At 35.0% G+C, this 20602-nt stretch overlaps 1 protein-coding gene across 1 annotated transcript; it reads left to right on the top strand.

Moving 5' to 3' along the window:
* The first annotated feature begins 8591 nt into the window (after positions 1-8591).
* Positions 8592-14785, top strand: LOC135154480 (uncharacterized). Its single transcript, XM_064100664.1, has one exon. The coding sequence runs from the start codon at positions 8610-8612 to the stop codon at positions 10419-10421; it is 1812 nt and encodes a 603-aa protein (XP_063956734.1). The 5' UTR covers positions 8592-8609; the 3' UTR covers positions 10422-14785.
* The last annotated feature ends 5817 nt before the right edge of the window (positions 14786-20602 follow it).

The following is a 20602-nucleotide window of genomic DNA, read 5'->3' as shown; positions in this document are numbered from 1 at the left end:
ATAAGTGGACTGACTTGGCAGGATAACGCATCGCGCCATTATTTAGTCGACATGGCAAGATAAGGTATCTCGCCATGTCGTCAAGTCGATGGATCCGTATGGCGTCTAGAGGGTAAATTTCCGGGGGGGGGGTAACAGTCCCTGACGATAAAATATGGGGATAATATTTTCCTTGAAGTAGATGTCAGGGGGCGATTGTCCTTTGGGTCATTGTTATAGAACCCCAATGGACTCGTATCATTGGCCTTTTGACCTCTTGATGGCATTGGATCTCACTATATCCTGACCGTAATTTTACACACACCGCGGGCTATCGGACCCGCGGTCTATCGGACCCGCGGACTATCGGACCCGCGGTCTATCGGACCCGCGGACTATCGGACCCGCGGTCTATCGGACCCGCGGTCTATCGGACCCGCGGACTATCGGACCCGCGGTCTATCGGACCCGCGGTCTATCGGACCCGCGGGCTATCGGACCCGCGGTCTATCGGACCCGCGGTCTATCGGACCCGCGGGCTATCGGACCCGCGGTCTATCGGACCCGCGGGCTATCGGACCCGCGGTCTATCGGACCCGCGGTCTATCGGGCTGTAACCCAAAAGGACAACGATTATATTTCATTTCACCTTTCACGTTTGTGCTAATCATAACGTGTTAGATATTTATTTACCGTCACAGGAAACCTTAAAATAATTTTATTATTTATGTTTTCAGGCTGTAAAAAATGATAAAGTGACAAAGAAATGTATATATTGCACGTATATGTTAATTTATTAGATCAATACGCACATAATGCCAAAAACGACGTTTTCATTGGTTAACAAGAGAATCTAGTGTGAATAACAATTTCGTCATAGAAAACGTTTATTATGCTTTGGGGATCCTGGATATACATTCATAAATGGGTCTTTATTAAACTAATGATGATTGCATTATTCAAAAATGAAATATGGATAATTGATTTATGTTTGTGTTGAGTAACCCCCGCAGGAACTCGGCAAAGCAGATTTCCGCTCCATCAACGCCAAGCATAACCACTTACATAATACAAACCATTTTACGTCTAGGTTGATCGGTCATTGTGGCTTGCTGTTATAGACGTCAGAAATTACTCTTGGGCCTTTTTCGCTTAAAGTTGAGATAATGGCAGAGCTGGGATTTGAACTCACAACCTTTCAGTCATGAGTCCAATGCTCTAACCGCTAGACCATAATGCCCTGTCAGGCAACCCCATGATAAATTGTATCATGTATTTTTCAGTCTCTCTGTTTGGAAATTAATAGCGCATTACATATAAACTGTAATCTAATTAGATGGTCAATGCTTACTAGGTTAATGAAAAATAACCTAGGTTGCCAAGCTGACAATCGAGCTAAATTTAAATCAAAGCCCATCTAGAACACAAGTCAACAACAACAACAACAAAGGAACCCCATGATAAATTGTATCGTGTATTTTTCAGTCCCTCTGTTGGAAAATTAGTAGCGCATTATATATAAACTGTAATCTAATTAGATGGTCAATGCTTACTAGGTTAATGAAAAATAACCTAGGTTGCCAAGCTGACAATCGAGCTAAATTTAAATCAAAGCCCATCTAGAACACAAGTCAACAACAACAACAACAAAAACCCTTGTACTTAACATTTTTTCTAGGACATGTTACATGGCCTATGAGTCTACACTGTTAAAAAACCCTGATTTTACAGAAAAAAGAAGATTTTGCAGAAAGCAATAACATAATCATTCTGTAAATTCATAGAACATGAATTTTTCTGCAATTTAACAGAACATGTCTGTTTAAAAAGGGGAAACGTGTCTTTTTTAAAGGAAATTTGTAAGGTTCACTACACCAAATACCAATTTTCTGTAAGATTACGCAATCTGGTAAGATTACAGGTGTTCTCGAGACACTGCTGCATGAACTTCTTTTATTTTAAGGATAAATTTTCTAACAGTGCACTTGGTTGATTAAAATTTTCCAAAACCTGATGTAAAGATCATTTGTCCACTCTTTCAGCCTTCAGAAGGCTGTTCCACACTATGGGAGGGCCTACATGAGTCATATCTCCCAGTACAGGCGGACTCAATGAAAAGAATTATGTACGGGTTTAAACTTAATCGGCATCGATTTAGACTCAATTTTTGAAGCCATCTTGGACTTTTGGAATATTTTTTTAAACATACATCTCTTCATTTTATTCATTCATGGTTGAACGAAAAATTATCTGAGGAAATTTAACAATAATAGGTCATTTTTATGTTATATCTGCGTTACATCAATAATTTTTTATCTGGAAATTTTTGTTTGTTTGTTTGTCTAGCGCTTTTTTTTACACGCCTTCGCTTTCGGATGATCTGTGCATTCTTTAAATCATGAACTCTTTATGAAAATATAACATTAATATATCTGATAATGTGTATAGATTAAATTACACATAAATAGATTACGTTGTTTGCCAAAACTTATATCAGCACATGCCAAAGAGACCATGAATGCCGGGAGAACTCTTAACGGTGTATTGGTACCTTTATCGAGCCTCTAACGATATTTCAATGAATGTCCAACTGTTTCGAATTCAATTATGATGGTAGTGTTAGCTAAGTTATTGATTTTGTTTTCTTAGTCCAGACAGATTTTTTAATTGACAATCAAGCTTTATATTCAACATTAGTTTTACCCCACTTGAATTACGGAATACTCGCCTGGGGAAACAGTGCAACATATATGTTAAATAAAGTATTACTCTTACAAAAAAAAGCTATGCGGATCATAAGTCAGGTTGATTTTTGACACCATACAGACGGTCTTTTTCACTCAAACAATATTCTAAAAATTTACGATATTTATCGATTAAATCTTGCGATTCTCATGTATCAGTATAACAACCAAGGGTTACCCTCCATTTTTAACAACATATTTCGAGTCAATAATGCAATTCACCACTACCCAACTAGACAAATCAATTTGTATCACCTGCCAAGGATTCGTACAGCATTTACACAGAACACTTTTATATTTACTGCCCCCAAATTGTTGAATGTCCTTCCCCTCAATACGAGAGAGAGCTTAAGTATAGGTATATTTTAATTTAAAGTTAAAAAATCACTACTTGCCCCCTACTCACAACAAACCTCTTCGATTACTTGATAATCATACAGATCCCACCGACCCCTTTCCCCCACTCCTTTTTCCTTATTTGTCTTTTCCTTATCGTTATTTTTTGTATCGTATTCTTTCTCCTTGTCCCCCGTCAATTGTTCTGTTTTTTTTTTTTTTTTTTTTTTTTTTTTTAATCATCCATGACCATGCATTTATTTATTTTCCACACTTTCAGCGATTTTCCTACTATTTACGTTCCTTTGATTCGAAAGATCATTTACCAAGTTCACATTATATTACGTTATTTACATTATTTACGTATTCGAGAGATCAGCGTCCAACAAGCCAAGCTTCTCAGCTGGTCTCTCTTTTAAGTTCACCCCTTTCTTTAAGAATGTTAAGTATTATAAAATGATGATAGTATCGTATTTTTCTCATATAATTTACATTACCCAATTTTTGCAAATGTAAGGTCGTTACTTTTGTTCATTTTTGTAATTGTATTTATGTATTTGTATTTATGTATTTTTGACTTGTATGTGAAAAATGGAAAGAAAAGAAATGAAATAAATCAATAAATCTAAAAAAAAAAAAAAAAAAAGCTTTATTCATTATGATTCAAACGTTAGCATGCAAGCCTATTTGTGTTTACTAAATTCCCAACAGAATAATGATCGAATGAAAACACTAGTTACTACATTGCATATATTTAGCTTTCAGAGTATACAGTGTGGTCTACGTGCATTTTCTAGCAGAGATACACTGTTCGAAGAAAATTATTCATGGAACTCAAGATAATATGATGTACACAGTGACCCCATTGATCTATGAACTCGTAATTTTATCACATAATTATCATATTTATCATCCATGACGCCGGCTTGAAGTTCATTAAGTAATCAAAATCTACACGGAATGGACTAATATATCACTAATATTTGCAAACGTTATCAGAGAAATCAAATCTATTTGATTTAAAGCGAGTTCGATATAAAAGAATACACAAAAACACAAAGGTAAGTCGTTTATATAGCATAGATTGACTTCATAAGTCCATGTAGGTAACATACTACAAATGACTACTTGATAGTATACCTGTAATTCCATCGAAATTCAGCATTTTGTTTTTTATCACTTTAGTTGTCTTATTTACTTTTAACAAAGATAATCTAATACCTTTAAGACAGGCATGTTTTAATAATGTATGTTTTCTGCACAAACTGTATACAGGCAGGCAGAGCAAAGTCAGTCTGTCAGCCTGCCCCCCCCCCCCCCCATCTATTTAGTTTTACTGAATCCGCAATAATCATGATATGTACTTAATCAACTATCTCACTAGCGTACCTAAGGGGGGCAGACTGCCCCCTGACGAGTCACGACTCATGCAAGGGACGTACCCCTGCCCCCCCACCCCCTGACGAGTCACAACTGATTTCTGAGGAGCCACAAGTGGCCCCCTCTTTTGAACTTGAAGATTTTTTTTTTTGCTTGTCAATTTTTTTGGCGTACGACTTTGCTCCACCTTTGGAAAATCCAGGGTACGCCACTGAACTATCTTGTTCAATAAAAATTCGGTTTAGTTTTTATTCATACTCACGTATTTCCCTAGTATAAACATGATAAATGTGCTCCGCCACGGGGTGTGGTGCCAAACGCTTTCTTTGAAGGTTCGACTGATAAAAAAAGAAGATTAAAAGGGGGAAAGGAAATTGATCATAAAAGGAAGAAAACATAATTAGCATGATTTAAACGTGACTAAGATGCGTTAGTACCTAATAAATATATATTTTCATTAGATAATCTTCTTTGGTCTCTTTTATAATATAAATTTTATGTCCCATAAACTTTGCAGAAAAGGTGTGAAAATGAACCATTTTCGGCATAACATTTTTTTTTTTTTTTTTTTTTTTTTTGGGGGGGGGGGGTCCATCATGGTTCCATCAGTTAAGGGTCAGCTATCTCATTCTCATGAAAATCTCTTTGGTTTATTTTTCATTCATACCCATTTAATTCCCTAGTATATCAACTCTGGCCTAACTAGTTAACATTTACATTTACATTATTTGAAAAATTCCTAAACCAAAATTTGCTTACATATAGGTTACATACATATTTACCATATAATCAATGAAATGAAAAGCGAAAGTAGTGGGTTAATGGAATGTAAATTAAAACAATGATACAAAAATACAAATTACCCTTTACAATGCATTTATAAATAAATACTGGTGTTAATTACTGTAATTATATCTTATATAACTTTGACTTATTCATTCTTTGAGATGTTTCCAACGCTTGTTGACTATATACATGTACTACTTCTCTATCTCTCTCTCTCTCTCTTCGTGTAATATCTCACATAAATAAGTCTACTCATTGGTTTTACGAATTTTAAATGGAATTAGGGTCCATATAATTTGATATTCTGTTTTACATAAATGCTAGTTTTTCCTATTTTATTAATAGTAAAGTATTTTATTAATAGTAAAAGTAAAGTTCTAATGATTTCCTTTGTGTACGGGTTTGATAGTTTTAACTTTACTTATGAAATATTCATACAAGAAATAAGTTAGTATTATTTTTTTTTAAGTTAGGTATTTACAGGGTCATTTTCGTGGTGCACTTTGGATGATTGTATTCAAAGTTAATTTTCTACAGGTACCCCTTTTGGGGTGCCTGGATACATTACCTAGTTTCCTGTTTGTATTTCTCCTTACTGAAATTAAGTGCACTGCGAGAGTGACCCTTTAATTTAGATTCCTATGTTAACACTGTATATTGTTTATTGTCTTGTAATTATTTTTTCTGTAATTCATGTTCATATCAGTTTGTACTGCGGGACATGATGTTTTTAATAAAGTCCATTTATCTATAATATCTATCAGAAATGAGCGCCTCCACGGGGTGTGGGTGCCAAACGCTTCCTTTGAATGTTCGAGTGATACAAAAAGAAAATTAAAAGGGGGAAAAGGGAATGGGTCATAAAAGGAAGAAAACATCATCAGCATGATTTAAAGGTAACTAAGAGGCCCTTAGTTGATAATGAAAATATTATCATCAGATAATCTTCTTTGATCGCTTTTTCTAGATATAAATTTCATGTCCCATAGACTTTGTAGACAAAGTATGAAAAGCCATTTTCGGCTTAACATTGTCGGGGGGGGGGGTCCACCATGGTTCCATCATTTTAGGGTCAAAGCACAACCTCGAGGACACCTACATCATGTGACTACTTGAAAACTGTTTGGTTGTGACATTTATTGTCTCTATGTGTTCTCAGTGGAGTGTCTATAATCAACCCACTGAGGAAACGCCCCTTCAGTTTTAGAAAATTGGTTCGCACTGTGCATTGTAGCGAGATGTGATCGTGTCAAAAGTTTCCTCTTTGGACAATACTCTTCTATGCGTTATTAATACATTTCATTTCCTTGAGATAAAAGATTAAAAAACATCAAAGAAACATCTCGACGACCTATTCTTGTTCAGATATCATTATATGGTGACGTCATAACATACCTGCTGGAAACACTGACATTACAGTAAGTAGCCAACATCAAAGATATAGCAATGTGATCTCCGTATTAAAACTACAATGTGTATCAATTCGCTGAATCTAAGTCTCCAATTTGATGACAAAATTGGTTGCCTAAAAGTCTGTTTTAAATTCAGATAATTCTGTGATTTCGTCACAATATCTTAGAGGATATAATGAAACACATTTATTGAAAGGTACGAAGTATATTCTAATAATACCAGTTTAATTGTTTCGAGTTATTGTAAATATTGATTGAAGGTGTGTGATCCTTACATTAATTTCGATACGAGATCAAATTAATAGTGGAAATAATATTAATATAACAATGTAACCAACGTTAATACCAATATCCGTTGCAAAAAATAAGGACTAACAGATTCGTGGAAAAGCAGTGATAGTATTATGTGTGTGCCACCCCCTATTCGCCATGTGACATAACTTCCATACATAATTTGTTTCATTAAATATGAAAAAAATTACCTTGGCATTCAATATATCACCAGGAATAATATATGATTCGCACTAAATGATCTTATACCATTTCAAACTGGGGTTCTAATGAATTATTTTATGACATTGTATACAGACAGTTGCTCGAATGTGATTACATGAAAAAAAAAGAAGTTCCAATGATTGTTGTATTTCTCATTTAATTCAGTCATTCTAACCATTGTTTTGAAGGACTTTATCGAACACTTTGTGAAGACATTGATATCCAAGTGTAAACTTGTTATCGATACGTACTGTATAAGTGAGAGAATGAAGTATCCGTTAAAAACGGAGCTACAAAACTTCAATTCGTGAGAACAATGTTCGGGGGTATAAAACATTCCACATCGAGGCTTACGCACAGTCACATAATATTATCAAACTGCTTATGCTTACTCGAAGCGTAAATAATATGAATGTATATATACATGTATATATAAACCAAGAAAGCTTCAACGGGCGACAAAAAAAAACTCGATCAACATTATAGGTTAAAAAGTAACGGAAATATCAAAATTTGACAATATTTTGTGAAAAAGGGTAGGTTAATAAATGCAGTTGATGGTATATGCGTGAGCAATATGTCTCCCAGTAACAAATTAAGAAAAAGATTATCTTACATATTTAATCAAAAGTCAATCATATTTTCTCATTTGTGGAAAAAAAACCTTGAGTAAATCACCTAAGATTCATTTCGTAAGTGAATAACAACCAGACGGTCGGGAGATTTATATTTACAAAGCCATGCCGAGAAGGGTTTCATAGTTGTATTATTCCCTATTTTCATTGTAATATTTGTCAGGCATTATTATTTTTATTCTATTAAATTCATATCATTTTCAGCCTGGAGTAAACATTCAACCTTCGGCTGCATAAGTAACCACGCCATCTTCGGCAAATATTAGGTGAATAAGGTATCTTGGAGAGCTTACCACAACAGGTAATATGTCAAATTGTGAGAAGCAAATGTTTTCTCATTTTATCACAACAATCAGAAATATTTGTTCTTGTAATTTATGTCATTGCTAATTTAAAGCTTTCAAGATTAAAAAGAAAAAAATCACAATAAAGGCATTTGCCAACGTAAGGAGAGAAGTCGTTTCTATGACTTATTATTTCTCTCTGTCTCTCTCTCCCTCTTTCTCTTTCTCTCTGACTTTTTCATCCTACTCTCCCTTTCTCTCTTCCCTATTCTTACTCTCATTCTTATTGATTCATTTTTTTTTTTTAACCGCTACTCTGTCTCCCTCCCTCCACCTCTACCCCCCCCCCCTTTATTCAAATCACCCCCATTTCTCTGTTTGCATTCTCTCTCCCCCTCCACTCTAACTCTCCCCCTTTATAAATCTTTACCACTCCATCTACTCTCTCCCTCTCTCTTTCTCTATCTATCTATCTATTTATCTATCTATCCACCTTCCCTTTTATATATATATATATATTTTGTCTACCATTTTCATCAGATCAATACTCTGATCGCCATGGCAACTAACTTCACCCAAGACCAACAATGTGAAGGAAAGGAGTGTCAATCAATCACAGATGTGACGTACTACGTGGAGGAGAAGAAGAGACTCTGTGATGACTGCGCCTCTAAAGAAGAATGCATCGCAAGAGTTAAAAGAGGTGTACCAAATATTTATTGTGAAGAACACGATGAAAAGGTAAAATTATATTGTAAAACTCATGGTGTACCATTGTGTTATTCATGCGCTATGATCAAACATCAACAGCCTTGTGTGCAACAAGATATTAATGATGCAATAAAAGAAAGTGGGGCGAGGCTAACAGTTCTAAAAGAAAGAGCGAGGGACAAAGTGAAAGAAGGTCGTCTTTATGAAGACGAAATTGACCAATGCACGAAAGACACAGGCACACATCTACAAGCTTTGAAAGATAAAGTTAATTCCATAATCAAGGAGGCGATCAACGCAGATAAAGTCAAGGAGAAGACGGAGGCTGACAAAATCAACCAAGAATTTGATGATCAGAATCAAGTACTTCAAGAAGAGATTATGAAGATCAATGAGAAGATTCGAAAGAACAATGAAGAGAGAGAGAAACAACTTGAATTAATCCATACAAATGCACAGATTAGTCAAGGACACACGGACAATAAGAAGATTTGTCTTCATAGAGACATTGATAACATTGTTAAAGAGAAGGATAGGAAGATCAGAGAGTTGATGAAATCACTGCAGGATGACACAAAAACAATAGAGAATGCAATACAAACCATAGATACAGTACTAGAAGACGATAAAAACATTGTTAAAGACGGTCATAGTGTGAACATATCAGTGAGTGATAAACTAAAGAAACCACTTTATAAGAATGATGTGAAACAAATCACTGATAGAATATCAGGTGTGAAGTTTATGAAGGGTGTTGGGAGAGAAGAGTATGATGGTAGGATTGATGGGTATGATGGCGAGTGGATGCTTAGTGATACAATCAGTGTAGAAGATAAATTCACAAACCCACGGATTGTGGGTTGCATAGATGAATGTAATGTGATCATCACCGACTTGGCGTCAGATAGCCACACATACATGTTAGATATAAACAATAAACACATCCAGAGAGTGATAGCGGGCACTGATACATCATGGGTAATCTCCTGTGCATTACTGAATGATGACAAGATAGTATGTAGTAGACGCTGTAAAGGTTGTACAGGGGGCAGTTTGACTGGATGCATCAGTGTGTATGACAGACAATGGATGCGCATTAATGACGTCACAATACCAATAAACACAACGCACGATGATACCTCATGGGTGGATGTAGCTGTTGACCGTGATGGGATGATCATCGCTGCTGAGTGGGGTCGGTCTAAGATATACGTCATCAACCCAGCTGATAGTAAGATCGTGAATATCATCACATGTAAACAGGATGTACGGATGCGAGGTGTGCTATCATCAGGTCACATCATCGCTCAACCTAACCCTCTTGGTAAGAGAGTACTAATCATAGACAGACAGCGTGGTCAAAGGGAAATCCCCCACAGTGATGACATCTATAATGTCTGTGTTGATCCTATAACAGACGATCTCTACGTTGTGACATCAGATGATGAGTGCAAGACGTGTGTGATTGATCAGGTGATGATTGGGAGTGAAGTGAAGAAGAGAAGAGTGACGTCATTCCCTCTATCAACTAGAATGTCTGATAAGATTATTAGGTTGATTCACCTTTTTCACTCTCGTATAATGATCTCATCATCAGGCAAGATAATTACTTGTGATGGAGATAGTATTCTCGTCTTCGAAAAGCGACTCACATTCTAAACGATGGTATGTCGGGATCATTCACTATGATGAATATGAGACACACTGACCAGAATAATACCATCTTTGGATAATTGAAATATCTGTAGCAGTGAGGCCTAATAAGACCTTATAACTCTGACCCATTTTATACATCACGGTTAACAATAGGCATTTCTTTAAAAAAATAATAAACCCCAAATCTCCCATATCCAGGAACATGTGTCAGGCATGAGGAAAAAGGTTTCTATATCATTGGTTGAAAATATTATTGACGAGGTCATATTGCATAAAATATGACGAGCCGTCATCATCATCATCAAACCTACACGCCACGATGGATTTCCTTTAGAAAGTATTGCTTTGCAAAATGTATAATACATCTTGTAATACTTATTTTCACAACTTATATTACAACTAATACTACAGTTGTGTTATATAATACCTTTGTATATTTTGACATTCTGATACCGATGTGAATGCAGAAATAAAAGGAAATCAAAACAAATAAAGTCATAATGGCATAATGCCATATTTTATATTTCCATATTTTCTGGTATTTGAAAGATAGATAACCAAACAGACTTCCGATTTGAAGGTGCAGACATTGATCAGATTCTACTAAGTGCAGTGGCTGAACAAATTCTGGGAATAATTTACAGGAATCCATATATTTATCGTAAAATTGAACAAAGAGATACATGTATAAAAACAAATAGATTAGAATCATTAATTCTCGATTGTACTGGTAATCCTCACGAAGCGAATGAAATATGCATTTTTTTTTCATGGACAATGTTTAAAACTTACAAGTTAAAACTTACTTCCATTAAAAATATGCCATGAGCCTGAAAGACTTTTAATTTAAACATTGGTGTCACAACTCTGTTTCAATTAGGTTTCTATCAGCGAACAAACTAAGGGCAAAACACTGACAAGATTGATTGGAATACGATTCAATGTAGATTTCTTAATTTTGACCTTTTATAGTGCAAACATTTGTAGGGAGGCCGTCACACGAAATAATCCCTTTTTAGCCTATATTTACTGGCCGAGTGCATTTTCCTGAAATATGTTTTCCGTGGACATCATTCTTTATTAAAAACAAAGGAAGAATTATATGCAAGGTTTAATCAATTCAACGGTGTATAATATATGAAGTAAATAACGTTGTAAGATTAAGGGAACTTGGCGTGCGAAGTCGACTGCTAATTGCAAACACAGATATGGAACTTAAATATACGCTATACACATTTAAGGGGGACACATACATGTTTATGTTATGTTGCATGGATAACTGGCATGGAGAGGGGGATGTTACATTTGTGGGTGTTACATGGACCTAGTATGAAGGTAAAGGGAAGATGATTGGACAGAAAGGAATGAGGGAGAGAAAGGAAGAAAACAGATAAGATTGTTGGCCGGGGATGATAAGGAGAATCTGTTTCAATAATATACATTAATCCATTATACTCTTTAGCCATGTTGATGTGCAGTAAAGTCAATGGAGTTTGTAAAATCCGCTACTAAGAGGTTAAAAGCTTGTACAGTATTATTTAAATAAGATGTATATTCGAGAAGAAAATTCTATGTTCTGACATATTTATATACTAAGAAACCAGTGCACTGACACTTGATAAAGTTATGAGAAAATCATATTATTTACACGAAATACTTGTAGCCATTTTTAAAACACCCTTTATGAAAGGCGTACCCACTATGTACAGTATAACTGAAAATGGTGAATTTTAAAATAACAGTTTGCTTTTGAATATTTGTTTTCAATCAGACCATTACCAATTATGATACATTTCAGTGACTGTGTATTATATAATCATGTAAAAATAATGTTTATTGGCCCTATTACATATATAATGTGAACATTGCTTGATATATATTTTGTTCTGAAATGTAATACTGTAAATAGTTCAGTTGTCTGAGATGGTTATGAAACTATTATTATGTAATAAGATCTCGTTTTATGATTGATGGTTTGTTTCATAACTATATCAAACTGCAAATTTCTTCATTCTTTTATGCACAATATAAAAAATACATTTTGGGAATTATGTGTATTTCCTTTATACATGGGACTTGTTGTTGTTTGAACATACGGCATATATACCTTATTCTTTATATTCATGATACCATACTGCTCAATATGGTGACAATAATGATGATGATGTTATTTACGGATAAAAGATAACTGTACAAAGATGTTGTTATCGATTGCATTTCATAAACTTCCGGGGTTCGATCCTCGGCCGCGGCACCTATGTCCGTGAGCAATGCTCTTTTATCCTGCTTTCAAATAAAATGAAATGATTTAGGCATTATTGGTAACTAGGTGTGCATTTGTTAGAAAAAATTGGGTGAACGGTAACGAACAATATGCGCGTAGAATTTTGAATTAATTCATTCTTAATTATGTTAATAATTTTGAAGCTATCTTTTGTCGGTGAGATTGTTATTCTTCTCCAGTGGTTTTAGTTTGTACGTATCCAATGATATGATATTATGAAAACCATGTTACATAACCTCATACTCTTTCAATTTCTCAGAAATCATAATGCTTGTTTTTTTTTACAGTGAGTTTAATTGGAAATAGCTCATTCAATAATAACGAAGCAAATTATTTATCACGTTTTAATACTTGGCAACTTTAAAACTCTTTCATCGTCAGCATAGTGCAGAGATCACTTGGTAAAAAACTACGTCGAACCTTATTGGTCAGTAAGCGTCGTGCAGAAAAGTACTGGAAAAATGATAAGAATGCTAATGGTTTTTAACCAAAATTGATTTCTAAAATATCAGTTTTATGTGTTGGCCATGATTGAAAGTACTGATTTTCTCTTCAGAATAATGATTTTAGTTTTTAAAACACTGACATTAATGTTTTTGCTTATGTTGGTACCTCTGGTTGTGCTCTAAACAAATTCAGATATATCACTTATTCAAAATTTATTGTCATGATAAAAATAAAAAGAAATTACATTGGCATAAAAGTCATATGTTTGACATATACAATATCCCCAAGTGATAAGATATTCAGCAACTGTATCTGCAATAGGTTGGAATTAATTTTGTTACGTTATAATATATTTGATGAAATGGGCAAATAAACGACAGTAATGCTGCCCATAAAATCACCATACCGTATCTTCTTACCAACTATGTCAAAAAATTATCAATATAATTTTGGTTAAAATATATCAAATGATTATAAAATGTGTTAATGGTATGTCTAACGTTTTATGTAAAACCCTTAATGTATAATTTTTTATGATAAGCGCATGATGTAAATAATTACTATTCCTTAATGCGATATAGTATCTAATAAAAGGAAGTACAGTGGTGTTAAAAACTTAGTGAACCCATCAGAAAATGAACACATATTTGAAAGTTTTCAAATTCTGCCATCTTTTAGATATTTTATTGTGCAGTTAGGTGACAAAATATAACATTCAACATGACGATAGGCGATCATGTACGTGTGCATGCAGTGGATCCTATGCGTGCATCCGGTGCGTTGGTGTACAAACAAATGGTACCAAACAACACAGAGGCAGTGCGCGCACACACTGGACACATTTTCAATAAGCTAGGAAGCGAGTTACACTATAGCAAGAGTTTACAGTTTAAGACCGTAACAGTGCATTTTTTTGATGAAGTTCACCATCTTTTAAGCACCACTGTTATGAATCGTAAATTAGAAAATTCATTTCAGTTTATTGAACATATTTATGAGGAAGGTTTTTGAGTAGCTGGCCATTTAAGCCACAAACTATTAAAAATTGCATTTCCGCCAAACATTTAATGATATATTTCTCATTTATTTCTAGCCTTTCGGAGAACCTACATGGCGTCAAAAGAATTTTAACTTTAATAACTTCTTTTATTTTCTATCTCACTTTGATTCGTTTGCGTGTAATCCTTTGTGAATGGTTGGCTTTAAAATCACAGTCTTTTGCCTTTTTTGTCAATGTGTATTTTTAGCAAGCTGATTTCGAACAATAATTGGTAGCAATTGTCGACACACTTTGAGCACGAGAATTGTAATTGGAAACCCAATTTGGTCACCATTTCACAAAAAAATATGCGATCAATCGTAAGTGGCAATGGCAAATAAGGATCATGGTTGAATGTACATAATTGTTTAGAATAATTAGAATGAACTGATCCAAATCAATATTTACAATGAACAATTGATCGTAAATTTGTGTGTTACCGGTCCACTGAACGTAGATGTTGTACATTGGACTCTGTTGTTTAATCATTTCTTTATGGCTGTGCTTTATACACATTAAATCTCGTTTGCTTTATTCCATGATATCTGAAAACTTGAGAACGTTTGTGAAAAATAAAACTGCACTGATCGGCTTAACATTTACATTAACATTGTGACTGAGGTATATGTTACTTACATGGTATATGTACATGAAATAAGTCAATTTTGCGAGCAACATTTACTGCAATGTGATATGACTGGTCGTAAGATTGATTTTAATTCATTATTTTGCAATACACTACTGAAGGGGTGTAATAGAGCAGAGCGAGCAGGGATAGTGAACTGTTTTATGATCATTCATATCACATTTTATACAGAGGGCAAAAGAGAGAGAGGGAATGAAGAAGAGAAAGATGATTGATTTGAGAGAGAGTGTGTGTGTATGTGTGTGTGTGTGTATGTGCGTGTGTGTGTGTGAGGGTGTGTGTGAGGGTGTGTGTGTGTGGTGTGTGAGGGTGTGTGTGTTGGTGTGGGTTTGTGCGTATATGTTGAGGAGGAAGTCCACAGGATGAACAGATATAGATGAATGCCAGAGATGAGAGGAAGAGGGAAGGGGATAATGTTACTAGAGTGGAGACAGAGGTGTGTGTGAGTGGGTGTATGTGTGTGAGTGTGTGATGAGGAGAGAGTCCACAAGATAAATATATATAGATGGAGAACAGAGATGAGGTATATAGAATGGGGGAGATTAGTGCAATGGAGAGAGGGAAAGTGTGTGTGGGGGGATATTTCTATCAGGACCATGAGTGTCGATCGACGTTCATTGTTCGGGTAAATAACAGACTCGAATTAAGACCTGAAAAATGGTCTCACTCAATAACAATAAACATAAAAATCAATGATTAGATATTCAAATCAATTTTTTCTGTAACAATTCCACAAGTGTAACTCATCAACTAATGTGTGAAGTCTGACTGTGAAAACAAAAAAATCACCTGCAAATCGGGCGGGATTCGAATCGAGAGAAGCAATAACTAAAAAAATAATTTGGTTTTAAAAATGAACAAGTGGAATGCCTCTGGCCGTCTCACCTGCATCACGCGATTCAATATAGCAGCAGTGCTGATTTTGAAAACTACTATAACTCGCACAAGATGTTCAGTGATACTTGGTTACTCTTATTTCTACGTTTTATGAACTAGACCCATACACTTATATGGTAATTCAACAAATACCCCCAACGTGGCCAAAGTTCATTGACCTTACATGACCTTTGACCTTGATCATGTGACCTGAAACTCGCACAGGATGTTCAGTGATACTTGAATACTCTTATGTCCAAGTTTCAAGAGAAAGATCCATCAACTTTTCAAGTTATGATGGTAATTCAACAGATACCCCCATTATGGCCAAAGTTCATTGACCTTTGACCTTGGTCATGTGACCTAAAATGCGCAAAGGATGTTAAGTGATACTTGATTACTCTTATGTCCAAGTTTTATGAACTAGACCAACACACTTTCAAAGTTATGGCGGTAATTCAACAAATACCCCAATTTGACCAAAGTTCATTGACCCTAAATGACCTTTGACCTTGATCATGTGACCTGAAACTTGCACAGGATGTTCAGTAATACTTGATTACTATTATGTCCAAGTTTCATGAATCAGATTCATAAACTTTTAAAGTTATGATAGTAAATCTACAGATACCCCCAATTCGGCCAATGTTCATTGACCCATGACCTTGGTCATGTGACGTGAAACTCATGCAGGATGTTCAGTGATACTTGATTAACCTTATGTATAAGTTTCATGAACTAGGTCCATATATTTTCTAAGTTATGATGACATTTCAAAAACTTAACCTTAGGTTAAGATTTTGATGTTGATTCCCCCAACATGGTCTAAGTTCATTGACCATAAATTGACCTTGGTCATGTGACGTAAAACTCATGCAGGATGTTCAGTAATACTTGATTAACCTTGGGCCTGTTGCATAAAACTTTTTACCTGAGAAAACTCTGGTAAAAACTGAAAACTAAGGTTAGTCTGATTTCTGCCATTGATTTTAACACAGGGCAAAAACTCTGGTAAAAACGACCTGAGTTTTCTCAGGCAAAAAGTTTTATGCAACGGCCCCCTTATGGCTAAGTTTCATGAACTAGGTCCATATACATATTAAGTTATGCTGTCATTTCAAAAACTTAACCTCAGGTTAAGATTTGGTGTTGACGCCGCCGCCGTCGCCGCCGCCGTCGGAAAAGCGGCGCCTATAGTCTCACTCTGCTATGCAGGTGAGACAAAAACAAATTGACACTAGCTAATCTTAAAGAGAATATGAAGTTAAAGTTAGATAACAAAGACGAGATACCGGATTTTCATATCGTTCCCCCGGACTGCTTGGAAGGTTCATAAACTGATAAAGCGCATTGTATTAAGGAAAACTTATTACTCATAGCTCGGTCACATTTGATTTACGGCGGCCGCGGCGGCGGTCGTACGGCGAGTTGAAAACAGTCGTTTAATTTAACTTAATTCAAGCCACCTACATGATGTAGCTGGTACAAAAACAAATGTTAAAACGGCTGTTTTCGACTCGCCGTACGGCCGCCGTAGAGCAAATGTGACCGAGGTATTAGAGCTTAAGATGTGATAGTATTGTACCAATTCTGCCTGTACATCACAGTGTGGCGATAATCATTTGGCATATAACTTCTTTTATGATTGAGGGTTCTTCCTAATCACGCCTGTAATGGATGCCAGATTAATAACTTCAATTTATCTAAGTTGACTGATTTGATCAAACTAATTGCCTATATATAGGTTGAAAATAAGTTTGGTTATTATAGTGACGTGTCTAACGTCATGGGTGAGAACTAATTAAGAGAATGTTTAGATTATTTTCAAAGAGGGCAGCATCGTTTGCCTTGTAATAACAGTGGTGATTGAAGACGATAGTTTTAACCGTTAAATCAAGAATTTTTTTGAAGAATCATGCCCGAATTTCTATGTTATTTAACCATTTTATAACTGTAATAATTGCTGTATATGATTTATGGTGGAAGGAATTTGGTATAGTGTACGTAAGTGCATACTTTCATATTTCTTTATGTAATGGTGTGCCTACGAAAATTATCAATACTACCAGTGTGAATATGCAAGTTGTTGTGACAAATAAATCATAAAGCTTGTACGGGTTGAGTTATATGTCGCCTATTGTGAAACGGTAATTACTATCAGACAAGAAGGGGGTAAAAAAGACAATATCAAGACGACACAATACATGTTCGATTGTAATTATGACAATTTTATTGACAACTTAAAAGAAACTCAAGGTGTCATGTGCAGCGGATTGAATTTATAAATAAACATTTACGATATGTGCATCAGATACATCAAAGATACATCGATTTCCAAGTACCAGAAAGCTTCTTGAAGGAACATTACCTACAGTGGAAATCTAGATGCGGTGTTCTAATTTGAAGTTCTGGGATATATCTCCCTCATTGGCCGCTGGAAAGGAAGTTTGCAATTGATTTGATGTGTGCAAAATGACCCAAAGTGGGTTTAGTCCATTTTTGCATGTAAACTCTTCATATTTTGACTTCATAACACTTGAAGTACGATATGATTTGACAAACAAACATGTAGTGTCGTGACTGGATATGCTCTTCTGAGTTTTCGTTGCGTTAATATTTTGTCTTGCAGATTGATTGGTTATTTGGAATTGAAATATCTTTTTGAAGAAACAGTAGTCAGTTGCTCGATACTGATCGATTTAATCGGTCAGATACATGTTCACCAACTGGTTATTTTGACCGGCTCCATGACATTTACTCAAGCGGCAATTACTCCGCTGTGAATGATACACACTAATGGAATTGCCAACTTAAACCGTGGATATAACACTGTACCCTATCATAAACCTTAGTCTAAACCTAACATAAAACCCATTGTAACACTAACCCTAAGACAAAATAAAGCCAAGAGAAATTGTCACAGGAGCAATCTGAATCAGGTGTAATTGATAAGTCAAAATAATACTTACATCAGTACATGTAAGATTCGTGTGATTTATATCTATAAAAATAAAATAGGATCACAGCAAATCGCACAATGTAATGCGGTCTTTGAAAATCTAAAATGTTTATCTAATATCTAATATATCGCTTTTACTGAGCTCTAAGAATACTCTTGAGTTTCTTATAATAGTCTTCACTGTACTGACACCCGGCCTTCAACTGAGAATTAACCCTAAATAGACTGGGCTATTTTGACGCCTAAGAAGACTGAGGGGGGGGGGGCTAATTCAGCCCCCCCCCCCCCCTTATGATCTCGGACGTCGACCGCTCGATCGCGACGAAAATTGACACACGCGTTACCCATGGCATTATCTACAAAACTATAATATCAAATTCTTCAAAAAATCTCATTGCTCATTAATTATGCTAATCAAATTATGCGTAAAATCATAAGTTTGCTCTAATTTATAAAATAATGCCCCTAAAATGCTAATTTTTGTTTCAAATACTCTAAATAGGCATCTGATCAAATTTATTTAAAAAAAATTCAACATCACATTTATTTTCTTATGTATTCTATTTTCTTAATTTCTTATGTATTTCTTTGTTTTTCCACTTTTTGTTTTTTATTGTTTTTTCAATGGAAATTGTCGGGGACTTTATTTTGACCATAAAAAAGATAAAACTAATTGATTGTAAGCAGTAAAAGGAAAAATAATGATACATGTATGAATTTTGGCTAAAAACACTATTTGCATTGGATTTGTACACAAATTCACGTTATTGAGTAATTTTGGGTCTGCATGCACTTGCGAAATGTTGCGTAATTTCGGAACCGCGTACGGGGGTCACAATTTTGGTCTCAAAAGTTGCGCGAGACTTGAAAGTAAAAAGTCAGAGAGCAACGTGGTCAAAAAATTTCAAGCGGCGGATTTATCGCGAAAAATGTCGAGGGGCTGAATCAGCACCCCCCCCCGTCTTTTTAGGGTTAACACATAAAACACGTTTATGATTATATTATGTATATATCATCACCGACGTTTTAGAAATTATGACCATTGTCAAAAACGTCCATTTATGTCGATATTCATTAAATTTCAGACGAATTTAAACAAATGGATAATCAGCATGTTCAGTGATTAAAGAGATGTTCAGGGCTGAAGATATTTATATCTCAATATAGTCTTAGTATAAAATTCACAGAGGAAAATGCTGAAAATTTGATTGATGAATAGTCATTAGGTAGGCTGATGATGTCATATCCCCACATGTTCTTTTGTATTTCAATGTAAAATTTTTCTACCAAAAAATATAACATTGACAAGTGATTAACTGCACTAGTTATTTATTGCTGCAACCTATTTCATCATAAAGGAGACACATCATTTATACATTTGTGAAATAATTTTAAAAAAATATCATTTCATGTAATAACATGAAAAAATGAAAGTGGGGATATGACATCAACTGCCCACCTAATGCATATTCATAAAGACATGCCAAGAACTGTTTCACCGGAATAACGCAAATCTTTAAAATTAAATAACATTGATATTTGTTATCCGATTTGATAAAATTGTCATCATTTTTTTTTTTTACTCCATTTATTTAGATATAAATACTTTCAGCCCGGAGCATCCCTTTAAAATGACATTCAAAAGGCCATTGTCATGTAAATTCAGAATGTGTATGTATGACTAACTCATTTTTTTTTTTGCTTTTTCAGTTTGCTTCCCAGGGCCATGGTCTATAAAACTCTATTTAAAGGTTTATCTGATATCTGATGTATCGTTTTTGTTGAGATCTAAGCATGTCTTTGAGTTTCTTATAATCGTCTTCACTATACTGACGTCCGGCCTTCATCTGTGAAAAAAAACATAAACAAGTTTACGATTATATTAGGTATCATCACCAACTTTTCTAAGTTGTTCAGAATGAAAATTAAAATA

Source organism: Lytechinus pictus, chromosome 6 (assembly GCF_037042905.1).
Source record: "Lytechinus pictus isolate F3 Inbred chromosome 6, Lp3.0, whole genome shotgun sequence".
NCBI lineage: Eukaryota > Metazoa > Echinodermata > Echinoidea > Temnopleuroida > Toxopneustidae > Lytechinus > Lytechinus pictus.
This window is presented reverse-complemented; position numbering and strand designations above follow the sequence as displayed.

What these genes read in the sequence shown, in the direction of transcription:
- LOC135154480 (XM_064100664.1), top strand. Translation starts at nt 8,610, where the DNA reads ATGGCAACTAACTTCACCCAAGACCAACAATGTGAAGGAAAGGAGTGT.